The sequence below is a fragment of the Meleagris gallopavo genome, chromosome 2 (assembly GCF_000146605.3).
Source record: "Meleagris gallopavo isolate NT-WF06-2002-E0010 breed Aviagen turkey brand Nicholas breeding stock chromosome 2, Turkey_5.1, whole genome shotgun sequence".
Classification (NCBI taxonomy): Eukaryota; Metazoa; Chordata; class Aves; order Galliformes; family Phasianidae; genus Meleagris; species Meleagris gallopavo.
Genome location: NC_015012.2, coordinates 9,519,066 through 9,544,820, shown reverse-complemented (window position 1 = coordinate 9,544,820; position 25,755 = coordinate 9,519,066). Strand labels below are relative to the sequence as shown.

Here is a 25,755-nt window from a genome sequence, read left to right as displayed (position 1 = left end):
CATGGGCGGTGGGCGGGCGGAAGGGGCGGGGAGAGGCGTGCGCATGCGCGTCGGGGGTAGTTGAGAGGGTCGCGCATGCGCGACACCAGAGTGAGCGGAAATGGGAGGTGTGCGCGGAGAGGCATGCACATGCGCGGCAGGAGTGTGTTGTAGTGAGCTGTGCGCATGCGCCGTGGGGCGGTAAGTCCGGTATCTTCTGTCCTTTCCCCTTTTAACAGCGGTTTGGTGCTGGTCTCTTCTCTCTGCGGTAGGATCTGCGGGAACAGCTTGAAGCTGCCTCGAAAAAAAAAGGAGGAGAGCTATTTTAAAACCCCGTTTGGCTGCTCTCACTGTGTTCCTGCGGCTGGTGAGCTCCTGTCATCCTCCTTTAGGAGCCCAAAGATGTATTCACTAAATCAAACAAGGCTGGGCGCTGCAGGGTGACCTCTGAGGAGCTGCAGACTGGTTTGCTCAGCCACACGACCTTCTCTTCCCAGAGTGCGCTGAGATCTCTAAATCAACTGAGGCTGTTAGCACTTCATGTGGTGAGCTGAAAGGCAGAAAACGCTCTTTGTGAAAAAGATCCTGATTCGTGGCCTTGATCTGCAACTTCTCAGAGGTGATTTCCATTAGCTTTGATTAAGGAGCCATAAGTCATTGCCAGTTCTGTGCATAGGGCGGTTCATTTCTGTCTGATGTTTCTGCAACATTCTGAAGGGAACCTGGACACAAGTCCAGCTATCACATCTCTGTTTTTCCCCCACCCAAACATAAAACAAAATTGCTAAAGAATGGGTTCTTCTGAGGACAATTCAGACGAAGATGCTGTTTTTCACAGGGGGCTGATTTAATAGATGTTACTTGGTGTGGTGAGTTGGAGAGAGTTCTCAGCTTGTTCCTTGTAGAGATGGTCTGGGCCTTACCCACTGTGTAGTGTCTGAATGACCCTCTTGGGAGCTACTTGAGTGGAAGAGGGAGCAAACCCTGTGCAGGTGGGGTGAGACAATAGTGCAGAAGGAAAGAGAGCTGTTAAGTCTTGCCTCTTTACTGGGAGACAAAATAAAAGGGAAAAAATCACCGCAATTCTAATATTGGCTTCAGAAACACTGACGTTACTGCACATCTTGTAACTGAGGTTTTCATCCTCTTTAGTTCATCCATGTTTTCCTCGTTTGGTGTAAATTATGTCTTTATAGCGCTTTTAATCCCAAGAACTGACAAAGCAGTTGCAAATGCATGTGAAGTGCTTTAATGCACTAAAGTGGAAAAGGAAAGGCTTCCTCCAAACCTGAAATGAAAGTGGTGTTCTTGAGGGTGTTAACAACTCTGGGCTTTCTGGCATTCGAGTTCTTTTGAGTCAACTTGGCTGAATCTCACTTAGCTTTGAGGCAGGAAGGCCTAAACTGACCTCAGCCCAATTTTAGCTTCTAGATCAAACAAGTATCAGCTGTCTTGACAGCTTTCAGATGACCCTCTGATGCTGTATAACTTTCAGAGTTGGTCTTTCTGTGGATACTGACTTTTCATCGTTTAGCAGGGAGACCAAAGTGCTTGGTCTGTGGCGTCCAGCTCTCTTCTTATGGCTGCCTTAGAGGTGGCTCTGGACATCTCCAAGCTAGCTTCTGGCAGCTTGATGTTGTTATTAGAACTTGATCCAATATCAGTGGAATCCCTGGAATTTTGATTTTAAGAGATATCAGTTTTTCTTTGCCAATTTTGCCTCACTGACTTAACTCTTGCTTTTTTTCTTGGTGTCAGAGGAGAGCGAGCAGAAAAGCAGTCCATCCTTCCTGCCAAGCTGCATAAGCCCATATCTCCTCTCCAGCACCAGCAGCTGCACTAGATTTGCCAAGCCTGAATTTGTCATTGCCATCTGAGCCCTGGAAGAACTCGGCAGATACTCAAGGTGCTTAGCATTACCATGTCTGGTGGTGGCAGGTGAAACGAGGAACAAGACCTTCTTGCAAGTGTCTCTCTGGGGTGGAAGAAGTGCTCGTGGGCAGGTTTGTAATGGGAGGGTGAAGTTTGGCCATCCCAGGATTGGGGAAGGTCTGGGGTGGGTGTTAACTAGGGCTCTTTTTGAAATGGGAGGCCGTCTCTTGAGAGCAGAGTGCTGGTGTAACCATGGAAGTGTTATTGGAAGAGAGGAAGAGTGATTTCACTCAGTGCTTCTGTTTCAGAGACTGATTAGCAGCACAGAGGAGCCCAGCAGAGCTGCCTGCAGCCTTGGACAGCACATCATGGTCTCAAGGAGTGGGCTTCAGCATGCAGCCATCACCTCCTATGCATACAAACTCCAGTGCCTCAAGTAAGGATGCTGCTCTTCATGAGAGGTAGTGGGCCTTCATTGGACTGTAAGAGGTGTCTCTGAATGCATTGCTTACTGTGCCTGCAGAAGCCAGGTGAGGCAAATCTCCAGGGAGAGGGACAAGGCCAGACTGGACTTAGAGAAAGCAGAGCGACACTGCCTGCAGCTCAGCAGGGAGTTGGACAAGCAATACATCGCCCTCAAGCATAACCAGAGCAAGCTCAAGTAGGAGGGGTTCTTTTGTTTGAACAGAGAAAATGGTTTTCCTGTGGGTGCCCACTGCCTCTCCTTCCTATGCCAGTCTTCCTTTCTGAATCTCTCACTTGTTTGGACATTGTGTGAGTGGCAGAGAAGTCCCTGAAGACACCTTAACTTGTGTGCACTTCACTTATGCTTCCAGTATCTCTCCAAACAAGTTCTTCTCTTCTGCTTTTTGTGGGGTGAGCATGGACGCCTGGACCTCACAGTAATCTCAGAATATGTTTCAGCTGCCCCCAGGCATGTTGCTTATCTGTTCCAGGGATGTTCGGACTGAAATGGAGGCAAAAGAGCTCCTTTTGCAGCAAGCCATCAACCATCAAGTGAAGCTGGAGGCTGATGCACAGTTCCTCCGGGGCAGAGAGGCCACTCTTCATGGGAGACTGAACCTCATAATGAAGGTAAGTAAAACTGCCCTGAATTAAATGTTTTCACTCCTTCAGAGGAATCAAAGCAGAAGTGGTGACGAGGCTTGATAACTTGTCTTGCTTTTGCTAGGAAGGGCAGGATTTTATGGAGAAATTGTGAGCCACATCCATACTACACAATTAAAATAAGGATCTTATTTGCTGGCCAGGACATTATTGAACCCTCATGTAGTTTGTTGAGAATGATTTGGCCCTTAGTGACACCTGAACTGATGGCTGAGGCTAAATTTGTGTGAAGGAGCATATAGTAGCAGAGACAAAGGTGTCCCTGTGCCTGAGATATTATCTTAGAATCATTCAGGTTAATGGTTGTCTCGTCCAACCCCCCTGCAATGAACGGGGACATCTGCAGCTAGATCAGATTGCTCAGAGCCCAGTTCTGCCTGACCTTGAATGTCTCCAAGGATGGGATATCTACCATATCTCTGGGCAACCTGTGCCAGTGTTTCACTATCCTCATTGTAAAAAAAAAAAATACCCTTTTTTCTTTAATCCAATCTAAATCTCCCCTCTTTTAGTTTGAAGCCATTTCTTCTTGTCCTGTCACAGCAAAATCTAGTAGAGAGTCCCTCCCCTTCTTTCTTATACCCCCCCTTTTAGATACTGAAAGGCCTCTACCAAGTCTCCTCAGTGGCTTCTGTTGATGTAGTTATATCACTGAAATTGACTAGGTTGATCAGGGAGGACTCTTTCTTCTCAACATACTAGCACAGATAGTTTTGTGAAGCAGAGGAACAGACAAGCCTACAGGGCTGTCTAGCTCTTATTCTATAAAACCTATGCCTCTGTCTGTTGCTTGGAGAGATGAGCCAATCCCTAGCCCACGTGGCATGTATCAGCACTGTCCTGCCTAAAGTGGGATTTCCTGTGAGCAGTGCTGCGATCATATGCTGATGTGCTAGTAGTTCTGCAGCTCCCCTCTGAAGGTCCGTAACTGACAAACTGATCACCCACAACGCAAAGAGAATCTTCTCTGCTTTTACTGCAGGAGAACACGCAGCTGCAAAACAAAGTCATGGAGATGGGTGAGAAACTGGCTGCCTCTGAGAAGCTGGTGTTAGAGCTTCAGAAAGAGCTCAACCTCGTTGTGAAGGACAAGGTAGCCTTTGTTTCTGTGTTGTGGTTAAGTCTTCTGAAGAACTCTTCAAAAGGTTAATCTTTTTTTTTTTTTTGTAAATTTGGTTTATTACAGCTCAGTTGTTGTGTTACCCCCCCTGCCCCTCTTTGAATTCTCCTGCATATTAATGACAACCTGGAAAGAAGAATTACTGTTTTAATTTAGGCCTTTCAAAGTTTGAAAGGAGGAAACTTGCAAGTATAGAAAACTATACGAATCTGAGGTTTTCAAGTGAAAATTAGATGTTCAAAACAATTTCTTCTTAACAAGTATTGCATAAAGGGTTTGTTCTTGTTAGTATTAGTAGTTGAAGCTTCCACTCCAGTGAGGAGAATGGTGAAGTGGATCTGGGAAAGAAATGAGTTAGTGTTCTCAGTAGCTGGTTTGGGGAAGCCAGCCTATCTGTAGTTAGGTATCTTTGACTTAAGAAGAAAGATGTTCTTTCCCCTCTTTCTGCACTTGACCCATCCCACTGGTGTCAGTAGGAACCCTTCTTCTGAATCTAGGGCTTTAGGCCTGTGACTCCAGTGATTTTGTAGAGCTTCCGTCTCTCCACTTGGAGAGATGACAATTTCCTTGATGAGAAGTGTTTCCCTGTGCTTGTGCAGCTGGACCAGGAGGAGCCCCACAACCCAGAGCTCCTGAGCCATGGCAAATACTTTGCAGAGATTGTGCTGGAATACGAGCGGCAATGCCAGGTACAAATGGGCAGCTCTTCAGCAATGCTGTCGTGAAGCATGCATCTGCACATCTGTTGGGTGCTGCAGTCTGGGGCGGAGGAATGGGGCAGTGGTGAACAAAGTGTGAAGGGCTGGTTTTCCTTCTTGCCTTGCTCAGCATCCTTTGGCAGGAGGCAGGGTACAGCTATGCCCCTAGCAAAGGAACCTGATGCCTTGCTCCCACAGCATGCAACGCTCTGTGTGTTGGTTCCCCTGCCAAGTGAGGGGAGTAGGGGTGGGTTGTAAATGTCACTTGTCCTGCTACCCTGTAGCCATGGACTGTTTCGTGTGGGAATCATGTAGTTCCTTATATACAGGTAGACCACTCCAGGCTCTGCTGTAAGTTATTTTCTCTTGAATGGAAAGAGAAAGCTGTGCTCCTTTGGAATGCACGCCATCAGTTAAATTCTTCTACCTTTTTGTTTTTCCCTTTCTTTTTCTGTTCCCTGCTTCACAACCCCTACAAAATTACTGGGCTCTGCTAGAGAGTCAAGGTAAGCCTATCCAGGTACTTGGTGCGTGCACGGTCCTGGTATTGGTGTAGTGTGCGTTGCACCTCCTTCTCAGCACTGCGCTGCTGCCCAGAGCTTTGGCTCTTGGGGATGTGAGCACAACCTCTTGTCATCTTTTTCTGGTTTCTAAGCAATGTGTATCTCTTGCATGTTTTGCACTGCTGGATGTTCTCTGTGTTGAGTGTGCAGTGTCCTGTACTTACTGCATTGTCTGTGTTTCCAAGTGCTATGTGTGATTGTAGAGCACCACCAGGTAGAGATGATGACTTACCAAATCTCTTCAGAAGCTAAAATCTGTGCATTTGCAGCAAAGCCATTGATGGATTCAGCAGATAGCTCCTCTTGAAGCTGTAGCTAAAGGCAAACATGCTGAAACACTATCCAATATAGCAGTGCTCCAGGTGGCACCAGAGGGCTGAAGATGCTTCCCGCTGTAATTCTTCCTAGGGCTGAGCTGTCCCAGGGTTGTTGACGCAAACGCAGCTGGATGGAGATGCCTTTGGCTTCATCCTGCCATGTGAGGCACCCAACTGGGTGCTGAATCCTGAATGCTGGCAGTCTATGTCCTCCTGTCTGCTCTTCTATTTAGAATGGAGGTTAAACAAACTAGGTTTACTTTTTTCTAGACCTGCTTGGTAATATTCATTAGTTTGGATTTGTGGAAGTTCTCTAGCTCATATTCTTATGCAACCCATTCATTTTCTGGATAGTGTAGCATATAGGATGTAATTAGATGTCAGTTCAAAGTGGAGAGGGCGCAGGATTCCTCACACGCTCTTGCATCCGGTGTAGGATTCAGAATGTAAAGTGAAACAAGGGGGTTCCCACATCCAGATACTGCATGGAAGTGGCTCATTGCTCAACGTGGTGTTCATCTGTGAGACTCTTTGCTGTGGAGTGATGACAGCACTGAGACTGGATAAACTCCTGTGCTGCCTTTGGAGCTCTCTCTTCTAAACAGGCAGTGGGACCAGTTTTGTGCAGTGCTTCCCAAGGGATCAGCACCTTTTCACCTCATTTTGTTCCCTCTGCAACCTGGGAACATTCTGCTCCAGTCCTGGGAAGCTTCACAGCTGGGTCATGGCCTGTCTCTGCCTCAGGTGCTGTGGGACCAGAATGACGTGCTGCAAAGAGAGCTGGAAGAGCTGCGTCTTCAGCTGCAGGAGAACAGGGCTGAGAGAGGGCTGCTGGCTGGAGGTAAAATGCAGGGGTGTTTGGGGCATCTCTGTTTGGCAAGAGCAAGGTTTTGTGATGATGGGAGTAGTGGCAGTGTAGAGTTGGCTGCTCCTGGTTTTGGCACTGGGCAACCATGCAATGGAAGAAAGGAATGATGGATGGTGAAGGAGTGAGAGAGGTGGTTCCAACGTGTGAGCTTGTGACAGCAACATGAGGACTTGGCAGCTGGGAACGAGCTGGCAGATTTTCACTGTAGAGTGGCGAGGAAACACAATATAATTAAGTGGGATTGGAGATTCAAGCTGAGCATTAGGAAAAAAACTTCTTGAGATTGGTTGCCATATAGATGGGGGAATCTGGCTTTGGTGATAGTCTTTCTCTGAGCAGGATTTGGACTATAGAGCCAGAGGACTAGACTCCAGCACTTCACAGAGTGTGGGGCAATCCTAAATATCAAGCACAAGGGCAGTGGACCAAAGACTGTCCTCGCAGTGCATCTTTTTCCCAACCATCTGGTTCCTATTTCTGTGTGTGCAGAGATGTCAATCACGACGCAGCAGCTCCAAGAACAGCTGCGGGACCTGAAAGTGCAGCTGGAAACCAAGGTGAGTTGTGGGGGTTGATGTCCTGAATTCTCTGCACAGCTGCTTGGCGAATAGAGATGGGAAATCTGTATTCCCATGCCCATTTTAGCAGTCAGGAAGATGCAGAGTCTTCATGGGTGGGCAAAAGCTTTGTGAATGACTCTGTCACCTTGCAGAAATTTTGCATAAGTGTTGCTTCTTACCTGGAACTAGAGATTATTTCTACTTTGCATTGTCCCTGTAAAATCAGTACAAGGACCAGGAGGAGAAGCAGCAATGTGCCTCCTGAGAGCATGGAAATTACCAGAGCTCTGTCTCCCTGGGCTTCCAGCCCACTTTTAACCTGCTTGCACTAAGATGACAGTGTGAGCCCAGCCCTCTAGACAGCAGCAGGATAGATTATCCTGAGTTGGAACGGACCAACGGGGATCAGTTTCCACCTTCACTTCTTTTTCTGCTGAACTAGAGGTCATGCATTCTTGCTGGGTTTCCACTGCAGCACTGCAACTGTAAATCCTAAACTGCCACACAGATGACAGACAGTTCAAGGAGCACAAAGCTGCTTGCAGACCTTCTGCCTCCGTTGTGCTAATCCCACCCTGCGTTTTATGTTTTTTTTTGCAGGGAGCTGTGGAGAGCAGCAGCTCCTCACCGCCACCTCTAGGGCAAGGGACTACTCTGCAGGGTGGAGGAAGGATGTAGGAGTGTAGAGATGATGCCTCTCCTTTCTCTATAGAGTCCCAGTGCTTCAAACAAGGAGAGAGAGAGAGAGGTGTGCTGACAGCTGGGAAAACTGGGACCCACTGATATTTGCTTCTACTGTGTGCAACTGATTATTGTCCTGAGTTCACTAGGGAGCAGAAATGTCTTGAGAGTGTCTCCTGCTGGGAGGAACCATTAGAGTGGTCCAAATCAGAGTTACCAAAAGAGAGAGGGGCCCTCAGGAGCACAGTGCTAATGTTCAAACCCTGTTTCTTTCCAACAGGTAAACTATTGTGAGGAGGAAATGGAGCTAATGAGGAAAACTTTGAAAGAGAGAAGGACAGCAAGGAAAACGTCAAGGCTGAGATGAGCAAGGTGGAAGACCAGGAAGAAGACCTGAAAGAAACAGTTTCAAAGAACCAGGCTATAACTGATGTCATGAAAGAGCAAAAAGGTGTGCAGAGCCTGCAGCTGAAGGAGAGGTTTGAGATGAAGCCAGCCAGGGTTGAACTTCAGCACACTGAGGACATAGGCCATCCAAGGCAGCAACTGAACCAGGAAGGAGAAGAGCTGAGAACACATTGCAGGAACAGAGGGAGCCTCAGGTATGGTGTTCTTTTTTTGGGTCTAAGTGGGTGACAGAGGGTGAATACATCCCCTGCCCATACTAGAATGGACCAGGGAGAATTCTTATGAAGCTGGAGAGCTTCTTCAATTGGGGGAAAAAAATCTAGGCATTAGGGTGAGGATACAGCAGTCTGAATTGGGACATCCGAACTCCTCTTACATAACTGCTTTTATTTGAAGACTTCAGTTTTCCTTCTGTGTTGTACAGATGAGTCAGAGGAAGTGCCCAGCAAAAACTGTACCTAACAGCAGAGAGGGAAACAGGATGGTTTTATCAGTGTTTTCATATGATATTTCTCTTTCTTGGTTCTTTAGCAAACTTGCTGCTACTTGCTAGATCATCGCAGTTTGCTGTCTGAAAAGCAACAAAAGATGGCTTAAATTTCTCTGTTTGACCAAAACAAACTGACTTATAGAAAAGTAAGGCAATCTGTGAGTAGATGATCATCCTCCTTTCCTGTGCTTGTGGTGCCAATTCTGCAAACTTCCTAGGGATTAGATTGGCTTTGTGAAAGAGACTAAAGAGGAAAGAATAGGAACATTGTGGAGGAAACTGTTCATGCCTGCCCCCTCCTGCTTCCCAGTGCATCCTACCACTGTCCCCTGTTTCCTTTTGCCTTGCTGTCTCTTTGTTTGTCTCCACTGCCTATTTTCAGCATCTAAGACCCCTTTCACAATATGCAGGTGGATGACTTCTCTGTTGCTCTCTGTTATAGGGCACAGTGGTGTGGGAGCTTGCTGTAATATCTAATAATTTTGCAACCTAAGGAATACTGTTTCATCTCTCCAGCAAAAATGTGTTCCAGGGCTGGTTGAGCTTTTCAAGCTGTGCCTGCCATGTGTGCTATCAAATCCAGGTCAGAGAAATGTTAGTTATCTTTCGGAAAGATGCAGAGGTTGAATGTAATCAAGAGCAGTAATGGAGTGAATGTCAGTGTGAAGGCAGCTGTAGTGTAGCAGCAGCACTGTTGTGAGAGGAAGTAATTTCTCAATGGTAAAGGCTACAGGGGAGCACATGTCCAGGAAAGGCAGCGATGGGTCCAGAAGGAAAGGATGCAGTGTCCCTGTGGAGGATAAGATGTAAGAGAAGGCAAATGGGAAGCAAGTCAAGATGTGTGAAATGGTGGCTGTTAAGAGGGTGGAAAGCAAACAAAGTAAAACAACAAAAAACACCAGGATGGAATGGATGTAATGTACAGAACATAAGGCTGAGGACTCTGTTACTGAAGGGATGATGTAGCTGGAGAGTTGCCCTCCAGTTGGAAAGGAGCATGTACCCAAGACTTGGGGAAATAGACCGGCAACTCCTGTTGCAACCTCAGCATCAAAGGAATAGAGAAGAAATGAAAGGTGTTTTGATAGGCTGGTACAGATGTCTGTTGCAGCAAATGGACTGCTCAATCCAGAAGCTGGAGCCAAAGTTGAATGCACTTGTCATGGAGAAACAAAATCTTGATAGACAAAGGGCTGTGCTTGGGAAGGAAACAGAGAAAGCAAAGATTGATTTGCCTTCACCCAGCAGAGGCAGCAGGATGTCAGGACATAATGTGATCTGGAGGGAGGTAGAGCAACATAGCAGCACAGGGGGAAACATGACAGTCAGGCTGTCAAAATGGAGCTGCAGAGGGAGAGGAACAGACTGAAGCTGCAGCTGATGCAGCTCGAGGACCTTGTGCAGTAGTTGGAAAATGATCCCCAAACCTTAAGAGAGTGGTGGGTTTGAGCAGTCAGGCAGTTTGCAGAACTGAGTGCTGCAGCAGCAAAAAAAGACCGGATGTCTTGTGTAACACAGGGCTGCTTAACACGTTGGTCCAAGACACTGACAGCAGCTCTGTACCGGCTTGCTGTCCCCCACATCTTTTCCTAACTGGGGGAGTGTGGTCAGAGAGCCGGGATGTGCTCACGTGGCCCCGGCTGACTGTGCACTTGTCTCCTCTGCCTTGTACAGCTGTATGCGGGTCCTGGAGATTCCACAGGAAGAACAAAATGTGAATCCTGATGTAAAACTGACTCAGAGAGTGGCTGCTGTGTGGAGCATCCCGCTAAGCAGGGGGGAGCAAACACTAGGCAGTGCACTAGTACTCCTTGCTGGGGGAGTAAAGCAAGAACTTCCCTGCTCAGCTCCTCTGCCTTTCACGTTGAGTGACAAAAACTGCAGTGGTGTTTTCCATGCTGAGCTAGATAGGCTCTTCTCCCATGCTCTTCTCTGCTGAGGAATGTGGAGCCTGTAAGGACCTAGAGGTTAGCACTAACTGTTGGATAGGACTGTGCTGTTTAACGCAGGGCTTACCTGCCTTTCAGCAGATGCCAGTATTTGTGGCCTCATGGGAGGCTAAAAGTAGCAGAAGGAGAGGAAAGACAATGAGGCTGAGAGGTTTCCTTGCATTTGGGCTCATAGCTAGCACCCCCAGGACTGTAAAATCACCAACAAGCTGGCTTTTCCAGACATGGGCACTCAGGTGTTGGGCTTGCCACCTGGTTATCCTGAAATGAAGTCTAGGTATGTCTTGATGGGCCAACAGATTTGCAAACAGATTTTAGTCAGCTTCCACATAAATTCAGGGTCTTATGCTATTTGTCCATATTCCCTTTTATTTTCCTTCCATCAAGACTTACTACTCTTTCTCCACCTTTGACAGTTCTTTATTCTCCCTACACATTCTGCTTGAGCTATTGGATGGATATTTCTCAGAATTCTTTAGTTCTTCCTGTCCTCACAACATGGATGTGAACAGAAAAGGAAGATTGTGTAAGATGCCAAGAGCAAACTGGGCTTTTGTATGGTTTTTGTGTGATTGTTCACATTTCTCTCTCTCTCCCACCAGGGGAGAGCAGAGCTGGCTTCTGGAGGAGGACAGCTTGCTGAAAAATCAACCTGGGAGACTCCAGCAAGAGCAGAGGAAGGCTAAGGAGGAGTGCAGCAGACATGAAGAGTAAGAGAGGAGCCAGCTGTGGGAAGGCTGACAAATGGGTGGACAGCTAATACTTGTGAAAGAAACTGCTGCTCAGGTGCATTTACCCAATTTCAGCTGTCCCAAGCTGCCTTTTGTTTGCTCATTTCCAAAAGCCAGCACTTTCACCCTCTTCACTTCATGCAAAAGCAGCCAATGCTGGATCAGGCTTGGCCAAAGGCTGGGGTAGGCCAGAGGACAGGGTTCAGACCTGCATTTGGAGAAGACACTGGGGGCAGAGGTGTGCTGAGTGTGGAAAGTTTGAGATTCTTGTTTACACAAACATTTTTATCAGTGGCCATCTGCTGCCTTTGTAAGCTTGAGATAGATACTGGTGTCTCTCGCTCAACCACAAATCAGGAAGCCGGGCTTCCCCATTGTACTTCATACTCTGATTTTTAGGTCTCTAACACTGTTGCAGGACATCAGGTGTCCCCACCTCTCTGCCCTCAGCTGAAACACCCACTCTGGAATCAATTCAGGACCATGTCTGTTTTGGCCTGGTTTGTCTCCTTTTGCAGACCAAGACCAGCTGTGTGGGTCCCCAAAACAGGCTGTGTTTGCTGCTTTCTGTTATGAAGCTAATCATGTCCCTCTCCCTGACAGGAAACACATGAGCAAGTTGAGCAGAGAGAAGGTAGAAAAGCTGGCTGTAGCAATAAAGCTGAAGAAGTCGGTAAGAAGCCATTAACACTGACAGACTCTTGGATGTGGGGTTTAGGAGGACAAAAACTGCATGGGCCTATAGGGGAAGATGCAAATGTCTTATCTCAAGCAACCAAATCTAATCTTACTTGGAAGAAACTGCTTTGTTTTATAACTATATCAAGGAGGGAAAAATATGTGACAAAAGCCTGGGAAGGTCTTTGCAGAAGAGAAAGGTGGTACTTAATAAGTCTCTAAAAAGATTAGTTTTAAGCACTTGCACTCATTCCCTGAGTTTCTGCTCAATCCCAGTCTCAAACACTCATGCTCCCAAGCCCGTGAACAAATATGTGCAAAAGGCTTGGTCAGAATACTTGTGTGATTGAGGATGGCAGGTTTTCAAGTGCTTACCCTGTTTCTGGGATTCTTCCTGGCTAATAACTGCAAGCTGCTCTCCGGAGATATCTTTTTCACTGTTTGGGTCTGTAATGCTGTAGTGCTATAACGTGATGGAAAGTACAGCAATAATAGCAGGGTAACACAATCCTAGGCTGCAGTAAAAGAGAACAAGTCCAAATGCAGCAGCCATGGATGCAGAAATGAAGGAAGAAAAATCTTCTACCCTTTGGAAGGCTTCCAGCAGGCAGAGATCTCCAGCATGGTCACTTTACTTTCACTGCTGGCCCTTAAATGAGGTCTGGGAAGGGGTGGATCCTGGCTCCACCTTTTTCAGTCACTCAGGAGTATTGCATGCACCTGAGCTCCCCTGGGTTGACCCTGCCTTCCCACCAGGTGCTCAGTCACTGCTTCAAGCCCTGACTTAGCATTTCCACTACAGAGGCCATCATTTGCAATAGGGTGGTCCTTTCCTGACCCTTGCTGAGGTCAGCTTCCATAAACCTTAGGCCCAAGTACACTGCATGCTTTTCCTCCATTTGAAGAAAGCTATGTGTGTTACCTGTTTTCCTGAGAAGCTAACAGGAATGAGGAGAGTGTGAGATGTATGCTGGTAGGCGCAGGCTTTCTGCTGACACATTAACCAGAGAAACTGCACCTTGCTCAGCATTGCTGCTGAGAGTGTGATGTCCTGGGAATGTCAAGGGGATGGTGCCCTTTGGTGTTGGTGGAGGTTGCGTTTGTAGCCCTTCTTCCATTATGATAATCCACTCATATTGCACTGATGCCAATCTCAATATTTCTGTTACATGGCTCTACTGTCAGACCCTAGGACCCCCTCTCTTCCTTCCCCAGCAACCTCTTCCAGGGTTGTAATCTGTGTAGTTTTTCCTAAGTATGAGGCTGTTCTTGGCTTTGGGGTTTGGTTCAGGCTGGAAAATGAGTTCTGGGTGCACCTAGGCTTGTTCTGGGTGCGCACAAGGTCCTGTGGTGACAGCAGTGTTCCTATGTAGAGACCCAGCAGTTTCTGCTAATATTCCCACTCCAAACTTTTGTGCATGTTTTTATTTTATTTTATTTACAGAGTGGAAAGAGTGGAAAGAGCAATGTGGAGGTCTCCCAGACGAACATCAAAGTGAGTAAGCTGAGCCATGAGCTCCTGGAGCATGAGACCGGCTGCAGCGCCAGCACTGGGTCCACCCAGCTGCAGAACCAGAGGCTCATGGAAGTCAAGCAACTACAAGGAGTGGAGATGGCCATGAGGCTGGAGCACTGCCAGCAGCATGCAGCGTGTCGGTCAGAGATGGAGCTGCTCCGGCAGCGGCTTGAGGCATCGCAAGAGGAAGTAGGTGCTGTTTGGTCATTGACAAGGTAGCAGGCAGCCGAGTGGTCCTTGTGATGTTGGTTTCCCCACTTAGGGCTGTATTGAACACCTTCCGCAGACAGAAAAGACTGTCCTCTTTGAGGGCTACAAAGAGTCACCCTTCTGTAGCTCCCAGCACTGTCAATATGTGGCTTTGCAGGCTGCCTGTTAAGCATCACTGTCATGATTCTACTGGTTCTACTGTGGCCATGATGACATCAGGCCTGGAGTGGGGGCTGAGTGTGCTGCTTAACCTCTCCCTTTATTTGCAGCACACCTTCAACCTGTCCTATTGCTGGCACAATGCTGTAACTGGCAACCTTTCTCTGTTGCAGCTCTTTGAAGCCAAAGCAAGCCTGAGTCTGGCTCAGACTCAGCATGCACTGCAGCTGCAGCAGGCCAAGGCGCAGCTGAACAACATGGTGCCAAGGAAACAGTTTGAACAGCTGCAAGCCAGCTTGAGAGAGGAACAGTGCAAGGTTCAGCAGCTCCAGGCAAACCTCCAGCAGCAGGCTGAGCAGGCATGCAGGCAGCTGGTCAGGATCCAGGTAAGCAGGGAGCTGCAGGAGTTCTATCAAGGGTACCAGAGAGGAGGCACTACCAGCCTAGAATAGAGCTGTGGTCAAGGGCACCAAAGGATTGGGTGGAAAATTCCGTACCTGAAAAATGCAATTGATCTTCAAATTCCAGCTGCAGTTTTCATTCCTCGTGAATCTTGTCACCACCCTGTGCTTGATCAGGAGTACACTCCACTTCTAGTCATCTACCTCAGACCATCTACCTCATCTACAAGATGCTGTGTGCCTAGAGGGCAGGAACCATTTAGGGAGACACTTTGTATTGGCTTAGACTGTGGAAAGAAAGCTTGAGCCCTCTACATGGACATGCACAGAGTAGGCTGGCTTTAAACGTAGGGCACCAAGTCGACAAGGTATTGGGTTTTAAAACAAACCGGTGCTGAACTAGGGAAGGTGGTGCTGGTCTTAAGCACTCCCCACCTGGCTCTTTGCATCTTGCAACAACTCCACTGCTCCCCCATTCACACTTCAGGGAGTGTGCTGGGGACCTGGTGGGATGTATACATTACCTAGGACAGCCCAACATAATATCGTGCTTTTGTTTCCTGCTGAAGAAAGAACATGAGCGCCTGTTGCAGGCAGCTGTGGAGCAGGCAGAGGGGTTGCACTGTGACTTAAGGAGTGCTGAAGCTGCACTTGCAGACAGGGCAGCTCATCTCAAGGATGCACAGGTGAGTGCTGCTGGTGCCACTTGTCTCTGCTGGGCTGTCGATTTCTGTAGAGGGACACTGAACCTTAAGCCTCCTGTCTGTACTGCAGGCTCAACTCTCCAGGAACAAACTGCTGATTAAAGATCTCCATGAAGAAAACAGAGGGTTTGCAATGGCCCTGCAGGCAGCTGAACTGAAGCAGATGAACACTGAGAAGAAGAACCACATGCTGGAGGAGCAGGCCTTGGCCTTGAAGAAACTCATTGAAAAAATCACACCAGCATCTCTGAGTGCATGATGGAGCACGGCTGTGGCAGCCTTGCTCCTGAGCCTGGCTGAGGTTTGTCAGGTATGAAAGGAGAAATCTGGCTGGGTAATCAGCTTTGTCCTTGCTGATCTTCCCAGGATTTCCCTGGGTAGAAAGTAGAAAATAGAGATGTTAGTCCTTCAAGGAAACTAGTCCTGTGGGTAGTTTATAATAAAAAAAATTAAACACCATCTTGGGTGCTGGTCCCAGTGGCACTGTGTGCTGTTGTCTCGGAGCAGCCATTCCCCAGGAACGGCCTGCATGTGGAAAGTCAGGGCAGAAGGGGCTGCAGGTTCCTGCATCTGGTGTACTCTGAGCAGAAAGCTGTATTCTGTATTGTGGAATCAATACTTCCTGCCATCTCCAGCCTCCTCTGAATTTCAGGTGTCTCCTACAACTATTGCTGAACTTTTTTTCTTTTTTCCTTTTCCTTCCCTACAGTTCCTCTTGGTCTCTAGGAGGCTCTGAGCCTGAAGTTTCCTAAAGCATGAGCCTAGGATCCAAACTAACTTTTCGTGGGGTGTAGCCTCTGCCATAAGCAAACCAGAGCATCTGAGGGAAGAGTCCTCTTCAGATTTGAATCTCCAAGGCTTGGGGCAGGGCTGGTGTCCTCTGTGCAGCACTATACTTCAGCAAGCTGTCCTTACTGCACTTCCTCAGGGAGAGCAGAAAGCATGGTAAGTAAAGCGCAGAGTTTCGCCTTCCTTGTTAAGTCTTCACAAACTGGCAAGCTTTCTAAGATGCCACAAAGCAAAGCATTCACATGAGCAGATAACAGATATATTGATCAGCCCAGGGTGTTACCCTCGTACATCATTGTCGTTACACTCCTGCCTTGCTCTGTGCCAGGCCATGAAAGGACTCCTGGGATTCTCAAGGGACTGTAGTGGCTGTTGCAAAGACTAAACAAGCCTGACTGCAACAGAGTGGTGACACAGAGGCTGACAGTCAATATATGCAAAAGGGCTTCAATGTAGATCAAGCTGCTGTTGGCATGAAAATAAGTGGGGGTTACTTGGCTCTTAACTCCTAGCCTGGCAGTGCTGGGATGTTCTCCAGCCCTGCTTCTATAAGGGACAGGATGGGGACAACACCAGGAGAGGGCTGACTGAAGAGGCCTCAGGTCTAGGGGTGATTTTTCTGTTGTGGTGGAGGACGGCAGAGACTTCTCTTGTCTTGGGACAGCCCTAAAGTGTAGTGTACAATCAATGAATATACAGATGATACAGTATATCCAGGAATTTGGCTGATGTCATTATTATACTAGAGTAGGAAAAAAGGACACTCACCCTATCCTGCGCTCACGTGATAGACTCTGGTGGAGCAGATCTCCAGAAGAGATCCTTCCCCACTGGAAGTCAGCTCTTAAATGGCTCTAAGAGAGGTGGAGCCAGGCTCCACCCCTTCCTGCAGCACAGGTGTATTGCCTTCACCTGTGCTCCCGTGGCTGACTCACTGCTCACCTCAGGTGATTAATCAGAGGTTCAGGCCATGATTCAGCAGCCCTGTACACTCCCACCCCTTCATGGTGTGAACCAATGATTAGGTTGACTAAAGGGTGAGCTTTTCCTAATACAAAGATCAAATACACCACGATGCTTATACAATTTCATTGCGACACATGTTGGTAAAATTCAAGATGAGTGACAATCGATGAATGTTGATATTCTTTTATGGGCCAGTGCTCGATGATGTTACTCGAGACATGCAGTCGTGAGGTGCCGGTCCGTCTTGTGTTCCATCAGTCCCATGTAGACCATCACCGCGTGTTACACATGATCCGACAGTAACACTGGAATGCTTTTGATGACATTTTGTTCCTTCCAGTGATCCTGAAGGCTCAAAGACTCACGGGGAGAAATACAGTATGTATTCAGATGTTTCAGAGGTACCAGGAGGGGAAGGTCTGCTCTCCAGGGCAAGATACAGGCCGTGTTTCTATCCTGGGTCAACACTTCTGCTTGTACAGAGGCATGTCCTGGCCGCCTGTACCACACTTTCTGGCCGGATGTCTGCGGCTGCATAATAATATCAGGCACCAAAGGAGGTGTCCTGATTTGCCCTAGGGACATGATGGGAGTCCCTTTAGCAATGAAAATTGGAGTGTTGACCACAACATCAGTAGGCCATGTACCTATTACTGGATGGACTACTGAGCCTCCTGCCTCCAACAATCTCCCCCAAGGTGCAAGTAGGACACACCACTTGGGTCCTACCTGTACCTTCCAAGGCCATTTTATTCTATGGGTACCAGGATCTAAATTCTCAGGGGCAGGGAGCAGAATATTATTTTCATTACCAATCTGGGGTCTTACCTGATGATCAGTGCCCGTAATTTGGATCCTAAGCGGGGTGGCCCATGTGTTATGCAACATTCTCAGGGCGCTGGGTCTGCCATCTTGGGGTCTTTCATTCACGTCCCACAAGGTTTCATACAGTCTTTTTGTCCACCCCTGCAGGGACTGGGAATCTGTCTTCAGGGCAGCCTTAAGAATACCATTATAACATTCGATGAGGCCTGCCCCCGTTGGATTATATGGCAGGTGGAATTGCCATTCGATGTTATTTTCTTCTGCCCAGTGTTGTATCAGTGCACCAGTAAAATGAGTTCCTTGGTCGCTCTCGAGGACTTGAGGTGTCCCATAGGCAGAAATCAGTTTGGTGAGTGCCTTGATGGTATATGCCTGGTTTGCTTTCGGCACTGGATAGGCCTGCAGTAGCCCACTTACAGTGTTGACGCAGGTCAGGGCATATCTCACCCCCTCAGACTGAGGGAGGGGCCCGATGTAATCGACCTGCCATCACTGGAGAGGATTATGTCCTCTAGCAAGATGGGCTGTTGTTTCGGGCAACGATCTCGGTCTCAATCTTGGAGCAAGTGTCGCAATCCCAGCATGCCTGGATGATGTCAGGTAGCTGTATGGGCAGTCCCCATGCTTTAGCAGCTGCCCACATTGTCTTGTGTCCCGCATGCTGTAGCTTCTGATGTAACCAACGGGCAATGTTCTCAGATGGTGAATTCTCAATCCATCGTATTCGGGCCAGCGTGTTGGCTTCATTGTTTCCTGGTGACTGTAGGGGCTGATGACCAGAAGCATGGTAGACACCTACAGTCCTGTGTTTGACTGTATTCCATGTCTATTCCACATGGCCTTGCCCCAGATCGGCCGGGCATGGATAGTCCATTCCGCAATCCACAGTGAGCCCCTGCTACACAGCCCAACTATCTGTACAGATATTCAGGATACCATCACCGTGTTCCTTAGTTATAACCATCCACACGGCTCGCAGTTCTGCCCATTGGCTGCTCTGACCATCCCCCTAGTAAACCAGATTGTTTCAGTAGAAGGATGGTATGCTACTGCTCTCCACTTGCTTGGGTTGTCCTTGCTGGACCCATCTGTGTACCAGGCATCTTCAGGGATAGGGTATTTTCTCTCCTGAACGGGACTCTTCTGTGGTGGAGCAACCAGTATTTCTTTTGGTGCATCACTGTTATACGTTACTGGGCCTAGGATCTTCTGGAGTTCTTCTTTCAAAGGTGATGAAGACAGATAACTCCTTTGGCTGAGATAGGCGACCCATCGTGCCACTGTTTGTGAGTGGGCCACCCCTGTTTTAGGAAGGTGGGTCGGATCTTTTACCCACCTCTGAATCGGCAGAGTGGTCTTGACTATAACTTCAGCCGTTTGAGTTATTGGCTCTACTGCCTGCAATGCCGAATAGGCAGCCAATAACTGTTTTTCAATCATACTGTATTTTCCTTCTGCTCCGTGCCAAACCCGAGACCAGAAACCAATTTGGGTTTGAACAGAACTCTGGCTTTGCCACAGGCCTCAACCAAAGCCATGTTGCGTAACATGAACATCCAACTCGGCTGGGAGGGTAGGATCAAATATACCCAATGCCTGGGCTTTTTTAACTGCCAGTTTCACCTGTTGGAAAGCATCCTGTTCTGTTTTCCCCCAGTCCCAAAGCTGCCCCTTTTTTGTGAGTCTCTACAGTGGCCTTAGCAGCTGCACTAGGTGACGTATAAAAGAACGCCTATAACCTAATACACCTAGAAACTCTTGCAGCTGCTTCGATGTTGTAGGGACTGGGAACGCCTGAACCTTATCTATGACAGCACTGGGCAGTACTTTGGTCTTTCCTGACCAAACCACCCCCAGGAATTTTACGGACAGGCCCAGACCTTGCACCTTTTCAGGATTTATAGCCCACCCCCTCTGTTGTAAATAGGCAGTTAATGAATCCGTTGCCTGCCCTACTGCCTCCAGTGAGTCGGATGTCAGCAGCAGATCATCAATATAGTGATACAGGTTAACCTTATCAGGTTTTTTCCAATCAGCCAGGTCACGCACCACTAGATTGTGACAATACGTTGGTGAATGCACATACCCCTGTGGCAGGACCTGAAAGGTCCACTGCCTGCCTCCCCATGTAAATGCAAACTGATCTTGCAATTCTTCAGTAATTGGGATACTGAAGAATGCATTTGCTAAATCTAGGACACAATTATAGGTTTTTATCTCCCTACTGAATGTGTCTATGAGGGAGGCACTATTGGGTACAACTGCATGAATAGGCATTGTGACTTTATTTAATTCTCTGTAATCTACCATCATTCTCCATGTGCCATGCGACTTCCACACTGGCCATATGGGTTAATTATATAGGCTGTGAGCAGGTCTTATAACACCCACTTTTTCTAATTCCTGCACCATTTTTGATATTTCATCCTGCCCACCCAGGACTCTATACTGTCTCACATTAGTAATCCAGCGCAGTTTTGGCAGGCAAATTGGCCCATGTTTCACATGGCCTCTTAATATTGCCTGTACCACCCAGATACTAATACATCTCTGTCGAAGTCTGAACTCTCCCACAGTTGTCTGGAGAGCCAGACTGCATAGAATATCTATGCCTAAGATGTATTCCTGGACTGGGGCAATAGATACCTTATACTCCTGGGTGGGAGACGCCCAACCCCCAGTTTTAACCATGTTTGGGTGACAGGAATAGTTTGTCCCCCAAAACCACCTATCATCACTCTGTCTCCATGAAATTTGTTCGGATTTCCGTAAATAACTGATGTTTCTGCGCCAGTATCAACATGTGCCATAACTCTCTGGACATTTTTCTGGGACTAATATATTGTTAACTCTACATATGGCCTCTGGTCTTGTCTGGAGGCCCTAGGGGGACTAACATCCCTCGTCACTCCACGAAGTGGGCCAAAATCAAGTCTTTTGCTTCAGGTGGTTCAGGCATTGTAGCCTGAGACACCCGAGGGAACTTTTTTTTTTTCTATTGGGAATAATGAAATCCTCAAAATTCCACATCATCATCCTCTAACTCTTACCCTTGGTTTCTTAGGGTAGTTCTGGAATCACTGATTGTAAGATCAAATCTGAGGATGTGATTGGGCTGGCGGTCGATCTTTGCAAATTGGACCCCAGCCCGAATAAGGTCATTAAACATTTGTTTCGTGAGACCCTTACAGGCCCCAACTCAGAGTTCCGCATAGGTGGCCGCTTGGTTTTAACTACTGGGAGCACCTCTGCTTCTTCTACTACTTGGATATTGTGCCTGGTGCACAGACGCTCCATCTCCCCCACATCAGCTGCTAACTGGGCAGCTTGTTGAACCACAGCTTCCTAGGCCACCAGAGGGTTTAATATAGAAACTAAGGTCCCATATAGGTGGGAAGGGGCCTGTTGTAAGATTAAATCTTGCATACTTGCTGAGAACTTTATCATATCTGGGCTATCAAGCAAGTCTTCATATATCGCTTCTCTCATGCCTAATTCACAAATATAATTTTGAAGGTCCTTCATGGAGGACCATAGTCCTGTGTTTAATGGAATGCCTGATTTGTTTGGCTAGACTATATGGCATGCTGCCATTAATCAGTCTATTATTGAATGGTTCTCATTGCTACACTGGACAGCAGCGTATAGTCTCTGCCTGACAGCAAGGTGTACCATTATGGTGGCCAGCTTTGCTACTTCTGACCCATTAACCATGACACTTCTCCCCCTGAAACCCATAATCTAAACAACCATGCAGCTACACTCTCTCTTGGCCTCTGCCGAAATCGCTGCACCATATCTATTAATTCAGTTGGAGTATATGGCCTAGCTGTTACATGTAAGTGCATTTCAACAGGGGGCCATTGGTCAGGGGGCACCCCTGCTGGTCTATCTTGTATTTTCTTCATCTTTTGAGTTATGGCGGACTCCCTGGAACTCCATCCTATTATAAGTGGAACTTCTAGATCTGATTTAAAGTTTCTGCTTTCCTGTTCAACCAGGTCCACTACTTCAGAGGTATGACTACTATCTATTGAAATACGTGGACCTGACCTAGAGAGTGTAAAATTGTTTCTTTTCCTGTTAGTACATTAAGTTCCTGTTCCAGTTTGTCAATATGGGCTTTTAATAGCTGATTTTCACTTTCTAATGTGTCTGATCTTGTCTCAGCTTGATTTAAAGCATTTAACAGTGGCTATGCCACTGTGGATGCAGCTAACTGCCTTTCTTTTGTGGTTAGAATGTCTCTGTCTAGTCCTTGAGAGTATTCTGTCATGCGTACTAGGGAAATATTCCCCATAGAATGCAGGGGACCCCATTTCTCAATTATGGTCACTAATTGGTAGTAAGGAGATTCCAGAAACCCTGAGATCTGCCCAGGGATCATTTTATCTAGGGGAATGGTGTTCTCTCCCTTGACCCATTTATAGAAATTCCACAAAAAAAGCCATGATATAACGTATATTTTGCCTGCCTGGCTCACCAATTGTACAATCAATGAATATACAGATGATACAGTATATCCAGGAATTTGGCTGATGTCATTATTATACTAGAGTAGGAAAAAAGGACACTCACCTATCCTGGGCCTGTGCGATAGACTCTGGTGGAGAGATCTCCAGAAGAGATCCTTCCCCACTGGCAGTCTGCTCTTAAATGGCTCTAAGAGAGGTGGAGCCAGGCTCCACCCCTTCCTGCAGCACAGGTGTATTGCCTTCACCTGTGCTCCCGTAGCTGACTCATTGCTCACCTCAGGTGATTAATCAGAGGTTCAGGCCATGATTCAGTAGCCCCATACAGTAGGGCTACTGGAGAAGCTGGTAAGGATGAAAGCCCACATAGGGTAACAAAACACAAGCTGGAGTTAGCTCAAGGGTCTTCTCTGACTGAGGCTGGGAGCAGCAGTACAAAAACTGCTTGGATTCTTCCTTAAGATACTGCTTTTTTTGCTTCTGTTAGATGGGCATCAAGCCAGGAAAGCCTGTGGTCTTACCTGGAGCTTATGCTTTTGGAAGCATTGTCTCTCAGCCACTACTGAAGGTGAGCAGCTCCACTAAGAAAACCATGGGGAAAGCAACTTCTCAGTCTCATCGGTTTTGTGCTAACAAAACTTCTAGAACCTTCTGCTCCCTCTCCCATCCCTCTTCCAAATAGTGATAGTGCTTTGGGGAAAGCATCTCCACAGAGAAACCTGAAGCACAGCACAAGCATGCTGGGAGAAACTTGGGCTAGGCCTGTGACCCAGGCTGCCAGTGCTTGTTCACTCACCAGCTTAAGAAACCACATTCCTATGCTTCTGATGGGAGGCACAAAGCTTTGTGTCTAGCCCCAGAAAGAAACTCTTGGAGCTGACCTGGTGGTTGAAGTTCACTGAGACACGTAATGACCACCTAACAAAAGAGCCAGGTCAGAGAGCTTTTACTGAACATAACATAGACTCTCGAAGAGCTATTAACATTGAAAGCTGAAGCAGTTTTTTTATTTGGCAGCTGTGGAACTCTGCCAGCTGGTCAGTCTCTTACTTCCCAAGGCACAAAGAACTGCTCCAAGCAAAACTGCATTAACAAACCCTGCCTGTAGCTGTGGGGCTTACAAACATCCCTCCACCCACTGCAGGACTCTCGGGCTTACGGTGTTACTGCTACGCACCCTTTGGTCATGAAGTGCTGGTCATGAAGTTGCATACTTTATAAGCTTGGAGCTGATTTTCTTGTCAAGCTGTTATGAGCAGTTGGAGGGTGCTCTGAAATACTGAAGTGGCTGAAGTCCTGCACACACCACCAAGCAAAGGCTGTCCCTCCTGTCCTGCATGCTTATGACAGAATGTGCTCCAGGACTCCTTGTCTGATTAACTGCTCACATTTCCAGCGGGGCAAGAAGTGCTGCACAGAAACACAGACAGATTTTCCCTAAAAGACAGGCAGACTGGATTTGTTATTACACAGCCAATTCTGCTACATCACAGATCAGGCAGGCTGAAGTGCAGTCCTAGTACACACAGACAGCTTGCAGCACACACAAGGGAGCCACACATGGGGGAACTATGACATGCTGTGAAACTGGGATAAGCAGGGCTATGTCACAAGAGTGGAAGGGAAGGAAAAGAACAGGAGAGGATTTAAAACCTTGTTTTCATGTCACAGATACCTGGCTGTTCTTCTTCAACAAGACAGTGGTGCCATCATCGATCTCAAATTCTCCATAGTCTCTCAAACACCGCACCTGTGAAGCATGAAGGTAGCTGTGTCTGCATCAGCACACCTCACACAGAAAATATCAGACATCACTGCCGACATAAGAGTTATGGAGCATGTGTTTGAAGTGTGGACATATTCCTACCCGCCTCACACCGCCCTGACCTGAAAATACAAAACCAGATGGACCCCATAGTCTAAGGGCCCTACCTGATGTTCTCTTCATGCCTCTACCTGCAACAAGAAGCACCAGTGGGCAGAGCAGGCACTCCAGAGACCAGGGGAAAGAGGAGCACTGCACAACAGCAGCATTTCTAGAACCTCCTCACACACGTAGCAGAGAATGTCAGTCTGTTAACGGTGAAACAGTTATAAAGAGCAGACTGGTTGCCTGTGTTTTCTTTCTAAGAGAACACAGCACTTCAACTACTGACTCTGAAATCATTTTCCACTTGCTTTTGCTTTGTTGTATCAATGGCATAAAATGATTTATAGTCTGATTTGTGAAAAATCTATTCAAAACAATGACAAGAAAGCACCAACAACTAGTTAACAGTGCTTAAGTGAGAACAAGGTTTCTAATTGATCTGAAGAGGTCTTTAGAAAAATAATTAAATTTCTACAAACTACATGCTGGAAGAACTTTTCACTGCCACTCAGACCACTCACCACTACTACACACATTTCCTGCAGACTAGTCATGCATTTGTCAGCATACTTTGTTCATAGGCAGAAGCCAGCATTTGTGCACTTACTTCGATGTACAGGCTTTTAGGAGGCTTTATGTCCTGTGTAAGGTCCAGTCCCTCCTCTCCTCCCACTGACCTCATGTAAGTTGCCAGGGACTTCTTGTACCGATTGAACCACTCCACCTGCAGATGCCAACAGCAATCCCTCAGGCAGAGCCACACAACTTATGCTGAAGGACATGTTCCTAATGGATGAGATCTGGTTTGTTTGTGCTGTCAGAGCTCTCCTTTGAGTATGAGTTCTGTCCTGGGCAGGGCAGTCTGGATTTGGGCTAGCAAACATGCTGACAACACAACCAGCAGCTCTGCGCTTCAGTCTAGGGACAGCATTTGAGAGCAGCATGTGGAGACTACGATGGTCAGACCAGATGACCTTAATGGTCTTTCCAACCTTTACGCTTCTATGAACAAAGTTCTGTGGTCTGCGAATCTGATCTGATGAAGGTGATGATGCTTGAAGTGGTCATGCATTACTGGTACTTATCACGCATTTGGGATTGCATCCTTCAGGCATAAAGAAGGAAACTGGTATTTACAGTAAGGCACATCAAGTGTCCCAAGTTTATAGTGGCGGAAAAAGAGGTAGTGCTGTCCTGACGGTACTAAATAATCATTTGGGAGGAGTAAGGGAATACGGAGAGAGAAAGAGAGGAACAGTTGAAAAGCAGGCTGACTCACTTCCTCGGCTGCCATGTGGAACTGGATGGCATTGGGCAGGACGCTTCCATACTCCCACCGGAGCGCCCGGATCCGCAGCAGCCGGTCGTACCTGGGGGGGACACAAGTAGCAAACACTGCATCTTTGTTGATGCAGCACCTGTTTGCCCTCGCAGCACAGGGCAAAAGCTCCGCTTAGGGCACCCTCCTTCCTTTGAAGGATGCCGTTTTTGACCCGTTCGTTAGCTCGAACTTTTCGAGCAGAGGAGGAAGCCGGGGCGGTGCAGGCCGGGGCACCAGCACGCAGCACTCACAGGTAAGCCACGATGCAGCGCTGGTTGCGGAGCAGGCAACAGTGCCGAAACCGGATGAGGAAAATCAGATCCGTCCGGCCCGACTTCGCTTCAGACCTGGAGGACGACGATCCCGGTTACAGGGCGGCGTTACGGAGTTCCGCGGCCCCGCTCCCCCAGGCCCCACCGCGGCACTCACACATCCGCCTGGTTCCGCTCATACAGCGTCCGCATCTCCTCCAGCGCCTGC

At 47.6% G+C, this 25,755-nt stretch overlaps 2 protein-coding genes across 16 annotated transcripts in view; one reads left to right on the top strand and one right to left on the bottom strand.

Moving 5' to 3' along the window:
• The first annotated feature begins 82 nt into the window (after nucleotides 1-82).
• Nucleotides 83-24,435, top strand: NINL (ninein like). Of its 15 annotated transcripts, none has more exons than XM_019612584.2 (11): nucleotides 83-180; nucleotides 1,738-1,885; nucleotides 2,160-2,287; nucleotides 2,375-2,512; nucleotides 2,808-2,946; nucleotides 3,962-4,072; nucleotides 4,699-4,788; nucleotides 5,295-5,303; nucleotides 6,422-6,518; nucleotides 7,035-7,102; nucleotides 8,067-8,283. In XM_019612584.2, exons 3-11 carry the CDS (start codon nucleotides 2,220-2,222, stop codon nucleotides 8,151-8,153), a joined length of 807 nt encoding a protein of 268 aa, XP_019468129.1. In that variant the 5' UTR covers nucleotides 83-180; nucleotides 1,738-1,885; nucleotides 2,160-2,219; the 3' UTR covers nucleotides 8,154-8,283. The 15 variants fall into 15 exon arrangements, 7 of the variants coding, with proteins under 7 accessions (XP_019468129.1, XP_019468130.1, XP_019468131.1 ...); XM_019612585.2 differs by lacking the exon at nucleotides 83-180 and adding an exon at nucleotides 187-346; XM_019612586.2 differs by lacking the exon at nucleotides 83-180 and adding an exon at nucleotides 361-598 and having other exon boundaries at nucleotides 1,738-1,982.
• The window catches only part of GINS1 (GINS complex subunit 1), a 3,330-nt gene continuing 589 nt past the window's right edge, over nucleotides 23,015-25,755 (bottom strand). Inside the window, exons 2-7 of the mRNA XM_010706547.3 lie at nucleotides 25,705-25,751; nucleotides 25,527-25,622; nucleotides 25,234-25,324; nucleotides 24,562-24,678; nucleotides 23,760-23,834; nucleotides 23,015-23,494 (exon numbers count right to left, since the gene is read on the bottom strand). Of these exons, the coding sequence (XP_010704849.2) occupies nucleotides 23,426-23,494; nucleotides 23,760-23,834; nucleotides 24,562-24,678; nucleotides 25,234-25,324; nucleotides 25,527-25,622; nucleotides 25,705-25,751 (495 nt within the window). The 3' untranslated portion in view covers nucleotides 23,015-23,425. The remainder of the gene's footprint in view (nucleotides 23,495-23,759; nucleotides 23,835-24,561; nucleotides 24,679-25,233; nucleotides 25,325-25,526; nucleotides 25,623-25,704; nucleotides 25,752-25,755) is intronic.